Here is a 7,462-nt window from a genome sequence, read left to right on the forward strand (position 1 = left end):
CTTTCCCCCTTTAATAATAATGTTAACCATTTATAAACTGTTCAGAGGGCTTGATTTTTTTCCTGTAGTTCTTATAATAGCCCTGTAAGGTGAGCCAGGATTATTACTCATGTGCTAGGCTTGGTGGAGCTGAGGCTGACAGAGAATGGCTTGCCTAAGGCCTCCTGCAGAGTTCATGAGTGAGGTGAGACGGTGATTTCCCTTTCCCTCTCCATAGCTGCCCTTTCTTTAGGTATTCTCCAGCTGCTGTGGTACTAACTTTTCTTTCACACATACAGTAGATTTGGGTTTTTCCCCCTCTGTACCTCTTGTGTCATTCCCTTCAGAAACCACTTCTCACTGATTTAAGATGCTTCTGGTTCTGTGTGTGAGGAGTTTCTCTGACTTTACTAATTTCCCCAGGAACTTGTTTACTCTCTACTTGTTTCTTAAATGCCAAGATGTGGGCATTTGCTTTCCTTGTTGCCCTTCTCTCTCTCCACTGTTGTCTTGGTCTGAGACTTGGGGTGTCATCCTCCTCCCCTTTCCTTTATAGGTTTAGGTATCCTGGTGATCTTGCTAGCAGTCAGCTTCTTTCTCTCCTTTGAGGTCTTTTTTCTCACAGGGCAGCCTTATTTGAATATATCTAGTACACATACTGTCTGTCTTTTTTTGAGAAGTTACATGCTTCTCTTTTGGTCTCTGCTCTGTTTTCTTTTTCTTTTTTGAATTTTAAATTGTTTATTTTGCCTTTTACAAAGATACAGCATCATAAAAGCACGTTTCCGCAACACTTACAAGACTAAAACAAAATCATTGAAAAAGTAAGCATTACAACTCATAGCTACAATACATAGAACCACTAGTCAGCAGAAATACAGGAGTGAGAATCACAACCACCACCATCACCCCCTCAGCCAACACGTCATAACTTTACATCAGCAACCACCTGTGATAATTTAAATTTGTAGGCAATATATTATGCATGGAAAGATATGAGAATATCGAAAACCAGATAGATTCAAACTTGGAACTCTTTCACTTAACATTTAGGTTCCCAGTCCCTTCTCTAGGGCCCTTTTGGAAGCTGTAGTGGTTTCCCTTTTTAAAAAATCTCACAGACTTTGATATTTGTTATATTCTTTTTGTACTGATTCCTCAGAATCCCTGACACTGTACATGTTCGTGCCCTTGACTTCCTGTATAGAATTTGTCATTCTGAGATCATTCCATATAAGTATTGGCTGATCAGACAAGGGGCTTTTAAGGCAGGAAACGGAATAATGGTTGGGAATTGGGTTGATTTAAATCTGGATGCTTTTGAAAGAAGAAGAAAAAAGATGTCCTTGTTCCTGTAGAATTGTGTGCACTATATTTTATGAATTACAATATGCTTACATTAGAATGCAGGTTTGCTTTATTTCAAGGGCTTAGCAAGTGACAAATAATATCTGTTCTGTTTTTTTTTATCATGTGTTATGGTATGACAGAGACCGAAAGGACAAGATAATAAAGGTAAGGGAAATTCTAATCTAACATATATATCTCAAAGTAATCTGAAGTAGAGATGGACTTTGTTCATAAGTGGCAATAGCTGGCTCTCAGTGATGAAACAGCTTCTAATAAATATGTGCAGTAAGATCCTGGTTGTGGTTTCCCTGAAGCCTCCTGGAGTTGAATGGGCTAAATTTCCAGTGGGCTACAACACAAATAGTTTTCAAACATATAATGTGAATTGCAAGGACTGTTTGCCTTTTCACACTTTTGTTTTGTGTGTGTGTATATGTGTAGGCATTATCTTAAAGTTTGTTTTAACAACAGATGCCTGATTTTGCAACAGTATCATGCCTCATCTTTCCAAGGGAAAAAAATTAAGTGGTAACTTCATCTTGCAGTTAGGCTACTTCCTCTTCTATCACCAGAGTATCTGTGGGATTATGGATCATGGGAGCTGACACATCACTGCTCTTTTTCCACCGAAACTGTTTTTGCAAACTCCCCTGAGTGCATGATGTTGCAGAGGATCATATGTAACATTGTAACACTTGATATAAATAGTTTTAGAAAGCAAACAGTCCTTGCAATTCACATTATATGTTTGAAAACTATTTTATTCATATTTATAGGTCATCCCATCCTGATATTTCATAGTGGAAAACAGTACATCAAACCCACAAGAACTATATTATTTACATTTTCAAAGACATGTTGCCTCAAATGATTGTATGCTCTGTTACAGTATGCATGCTGCCTGCTGTAGGAAGCCAGTGTCTGCAATTTTCACTTTCACTATTTAAAGGGGTTTAAAGTACATCAGCGAAGAGAACACAGTGAACAAGTGAGAAGTTTCTATAAGTAGCCTTCACTGGACTGTGCCATTTAATCAGTCAGTTATTTATTTATTTATTTCGACTTATATTCCGCTCTCCCCGCTAGTGGGCTCAGAGCGGATTACATGAGTAAGAGTTAAAAGAGTTATCTTTGTGTCTCTTGTCATAATCCAGAACAGAGTGATTTCAGTAGGTTTAAGCAAACCTAACAGTTACTGTGGCTGAGATAGGTTAGCATCACAGGTATTCTGGAAAATGGCCATTAATAGCATTTAAACATTGACATTATGCTTCGAGTGCTTCACATTAAAGCTTTTTGCTCTAGATCACCCCAACAGGTGATTTACAGCAAAGCAGTTTCTGTAAATAAACCAAACAGGAAGTATGAATATTTTTGGCTTTCTTGAGGTTACATTGAGCTATTTAAAGTACTCTAACTGTACTAGGCTAAGGCATCCTATTTTTGTCAAATGTATGTTTGTAGGTTTATGAAGTATAAATGTATGTAGCGTAGCATAGCATAGTCATGCTTCTCTGATATCTTTATATGTATAAATACTTCTTAATCTTTGAGCATTTAAATGTAGTATTGTAGCTTGCACTATGAAAACTTTCTTGCGCTCTTAAATGCTCTTAAGAGAACTTTTCCCACATCAACTGGTCAGCAAAGGAACCCCTGCATATTTGCATTGGGAACTCAGTTAATTGCAGAGTGTCTGGTGATCTGAGAGTATTGTAGGGTTTATGTGGAGCACTGATTGTCCCTGCTAGCCCTTGCTGTCTCCCTGTGTGTAGTGGTGTAGTGGTTAAATTCATGGACTCTAATCTGGGAGAACCAGGTTTGATTCCCCACTCCTCCGCTTGCACCTGCTGGATGACCTTGGGCAAGTTATAGTTCTGGCACAGCTGTTCTTGAAAAAGAGCAGTTTCTGTCAAGAGGTCTCTCAGCCCCACCTACCTCACAGGGTGTCTGTTGTGGGGAGGGGAAGGGAAAGGAGTTTGTAAACCGCTCTGAGACTCCCTTGGGTAGTGAAGGGCGGGGTATAAATCCAATCTCCTCTTCTACTACTGCCTAATACCAACTATTCTCTCGAGGTTGCAGGCTTTCAGTTAACCTTAGTAATGATGATCTCATAGAGGAGCCCCTGTTAATCTTAAGAATCCCAGCAGCTCTCTAGGCCACAGTTTGACAGATTTACTGCAGATACTACTAATTAACGAACACTGGTACTTTTTGAGGCACTGTACAGGATGTAAGCTAGACCAGGCTAAATGAAGGTATTTCTAACACTTATCAGGAAGTGTACGATTTCCACTAGATATATCAGCACCCAGAGACTGATGACCACACTGCTAGTATTTTATTCACCTCTTTAGGGCTTTGCAGCCATTAAAGCCTCTTGCCTGCTGAGTCCCTCTCTTTTCCTTCACAGGATATACAAGTGTTAAGAATGCACTGTATGAGCATTAGTCCTGTTCTTCTATGTTGCAGGTTGTTGAAAAACCTGCTTGAGGCTGCTCGGTGACAGTTATTCAAACTAGTTTTGTAAGCAACGGGGGCGTATTTGAGTGCATGTGGATCCCCCCCCCATCATATTGAAATCTGATCCCTCTGAACAAGAATTAGCAGTGCCATAGGATGAAGATTTGTTTATATATCCTATCGCTACACATTAGCATATGCTTCACACCAAAACTTCAGAATGTACAATGTTACAACAGTAGTATTCTTTGTTTCAGTGCAAAATGGTTCACTTCACCAGAAGGATACAGTTCACGACAACGATTTTGAGCCTTACCTTTCTGGACAGTCAAATCAGGTTAGTCAACACAGCTGAAACATTTTTTTTTAAAGGAGCTTTTGGGGGGTGAAAATCAAGGAATTCTGCCATTTTAAAAAGGATCCTTTTTAGAACATAGTGGAGGCGAAAATATTTAGCATGCCCACTCACAACCCCCACATCACTCAGAATGTGTTTTCGTACATTTCTGCTGCAGATGTAAAGATCACTGTTATTCCTCTTGCAGTTAACACTGAGCTTTTTAATGTCCTAAAATGCTTGGGAATCTCAGGGCCAGGAACTGTTACTTAATAGGAATTTGCATTTCAGTAGAATTTCGTAGTAGTGCATCATTGAAGAGAACCCAAGAAGTCCCAGAAAAGCTTGTGTCACAGAGCACACTGCCAAAGCTGGTGGGGGAGGGGTGAACCAGCACGGTAGCATCTAGGGCAAATTGATAATTTGTCTAAAACCACAAATGAAAGTATGTATATCAAAGTAGCTGATGTAAGCTCTGTTTCGGGCTGTTGCATTCCATTTTGTCATGTGTGTCCATGCTGTTGTGGAGATCATAGTGTAATTCCAGGCAAGCTGCTTGTTTTGGAAGGCTAACAACTCGTATGTAAAACTCCTGACTCTGCACATCATTTTTGCCTTAACCTTTTTTTGTGTGGACGAGAATTCTTCCTGTTATACCGTGAGGTGCCAACTAATTGTCAATGATTCCTTTTCCCCCTCCACTCTTATGCAGCTGTTCCACTGAAAAAATTATTTGCCTCATGCCATGCTGGATCTTTTGGCTACAGTCAGCTTCTGCTAAAGCTAAGGGTGATGCATGGCTCTTACTTAACAATAAGTGTCCACTTTCAAAGTAAAACATAAAGCAGTGTTCCCCAAATGTGGCACAACTGGGCTCTAGAAATGACAGATGAACATTTCCTCAGCAGATGACCATTTTCCCTCTAAGACATTTACTGTTCTGAACCCTCGTAGAGGGGTTGAGGAAATTTTTTTTTGTTCTGAACCCTCGTAGAGGGGTTGAGGGGAAAAAAATTGCAACATTCTGTTTTTATGATCCCGTAAGGATTCAAATGTTTTGATATATTTGACCCCTCCCACAGTCTCTGTAGCTTAGGAGTTCCTTAGTCGAAGGTCCTGCTTATGTTTGGTACAGTGAGTTGCATCCAACAGCCGTTCCACTGATGGATGAAGTTGCAGACTACAACATAAAATCTTTCTATGTAGCTGTTGGCAAAAAGCTTCCAAGAGAATGAGCCATAGTATCAAATATTGGTGGGCTTTGTAGCTAAAGACTTACTGGAGATTAATCATAAGATCATGTATTTACTGAAGGGGCACCAGCTGAGTCATATTAGGGGTACTTTTCCTCATAAGTTGGAAATTGTGTTTCTAACGTTACAGTAAATCAGCCTAACATATCTTGGATCATTCACGGAAATGGATGCTTCTCGTTTGATGGTTGATGGGTTTGCTTGATTCTTGCATAGTTGTGTTTGCAAAAAAACCAGTGAATTGTTGGGATAGCATGTTGGTTTCTTTGATTATTGGATGTCTCATCCTCTTGATTGTATTGAAATATTAAACTGGATGTCCCATCCTGTTGATTGTATTGAAATATTATCATGACCTGTTAAACCAGCAATCAGTGGTATTTTGTAAGGAGGAATACAGTGCACTGAGAACAAGAAAATGAATACAGCAACAGATAACACATGCCATACCAAATAGTAAAGTCTACAGACCTGTTTTCTTCTTTCATTTCTTGAACCATTCTTTATAATATAGCCCTATCACCTTTTTATTATTATTATTTTTCATCTTAAAAATGCCCTCCTGTTCTACATAGTTTGTGGAATGCCAGAAGTGTAGGAGATTTCCTGTCCTCCTTAGACAATCCATTCCACAAGGTGAGGGCCGCTACGGAGAATGTATGTGTATAGGTAGTGGTTTGTACCTGCAGAGGGCCTTGTTCAGGTGAGCAAAGTTACTTGTGTAGTATCAGAGGAGAAGTGGTGGTCCTGTAGATATGAGGGTTCTGTGTGATGCCTTGTTCAGGTGAGCAAAGTTACTTGTTGTGTAGTATCAGAGGAGTGGTGGTCCTGTAGATATGAGGGTTCTGTGTGATGGCCAATGCCTTGAAGTATGCCTGGTGGCTCATGGGCAGCCAGTGAAGTGACTGCAGAATGGGTTTAATATGCACGCTTCAGCTACCTTCTCGTAACAACCAAACTGCAGTGTTCTGCATCAGCTAGTGCAGTGATGGCGAACCTTTTAGAGACCGAGTGCCCAAACTGTGACCCAAAACCCACTTATTTATTGCAAAGTGCCAACACGGCAATTTAACCTGAATACTGAGGTTTTACTTTAGAAAAAACAACTCATACATTAACTTAAGATGATCCAAACAAAGTAAGGAAAGCAATCCCAAATGCTTTCATTTACTTAAAATTATTTGGCGGAGAATTCGACACTTTAATGATGGTCTGGGCCTGGCTGGGGCGATGGCACGTGTGCCCACAGAGTGGGCTCTGAGTGCCACCTCTGGCACCCGTGCCATAGGTTCGCCACCACTGAGTGTCTCCAGGTTGACTTTGAGGGGAGAGCTATGTGGTCTTTGTTACAGCAATCCAGTCTTGATGTGAACATAAGAAGAGCTCTGCTGGAACAGATCATCTAATCCAGCATCCTGTGTCACTCTGTGGCCAGCTGGTTGCTCTGGAAGGTCAACAACGGCAATAGAAGCTGAGGCCTTCCCCTGATGATGCCTCCCAGCACTTGTAGACCTGTTCTTCATGAATCTGTCTTATTCCCTGGCATTGTTGTGATTTTATACAGCAATATCTATTTGAAAACTAAGTAGTTTTCACAAGTAACAGTAAGTCACTTGATGGAATGTTTGGGGACTTTAGTAACTGAACCATCATTCAAAACCTGAAGCCAGGTTGACTTTTTTCATTCACATTTATTTAGATCATATACAGATAATTTTAATTTGAATGCTTCAGTTTACCAAGTACTTAACAATTCTTACCTCCTTTTATTCTGGTCATAGCTTTGAGGTGAGTGCACATAACTCTACTGGCTTGCCAGAGGCCACCCAGTGGGATTTTAATAGACATGGCAAGCTGTTTTCTTTGCATCATGCTAACCTCTATAATTAAAATAAGCCCTTTTGTGTGGGCACACACTTTTTGTAATCCTATACGTGGTTAAAGAGCTGGTAACAGCTTTGCAGAGTACTATATTAGAAACACAGAGACTTGGATCTTAGAAAAAGTTTTCTGCTTGTGGAAGGCAGGAGGAAAGGGGGGATGTCTGTATTTTTACAGCGTCCCTCCAAAAAACTCTTTC

At 40.2% G+C, this 7,462-nt stretch overlaps 1 protein-coding gene across 1 annotated transcript in view; it reads left to right on the forward strand.

Moving 5' to 3' along the window:
• Window positions 1–7,462, forward strand: part of YTHDF1 (YTH N(6)-methyladenosine RNA binding protein 1) — a 21,975-nt gene that overhangs the window by 1,222 nt on the left and 13,291 nt on the right. The window contains exons 2-3 of the mRNA XM_015417148.1: window positions 1,470–1,494; window positions 4,050–4,129. Of these exons, the coding sequence (XP_015272634.1) occupies window positions 1,470–1,494; window positions 4,050–4,129 (105 nt within the window). The remainder of the gene's footprint in view (window positions 1–1,469; window positions 1,495–4,049; window positions 4,130–7,462) is intronic.

Source organism: Gekko japonicus, unplaced genomic scaffold (assembly GCF_001447785.1).
Source record: "Gekko japonicus isolate JY-2015 unplaced genomic scaffold, Gekko_japonicus_V1.1 scaffold1130, whole genome shotgun sequence".
Taxonomy (NCBI): Eukaryota; Metazoa; Chordata; class Lepidosauria; order Squamata; family Gekkonidae; genus Gekko; species Gekko japonicus.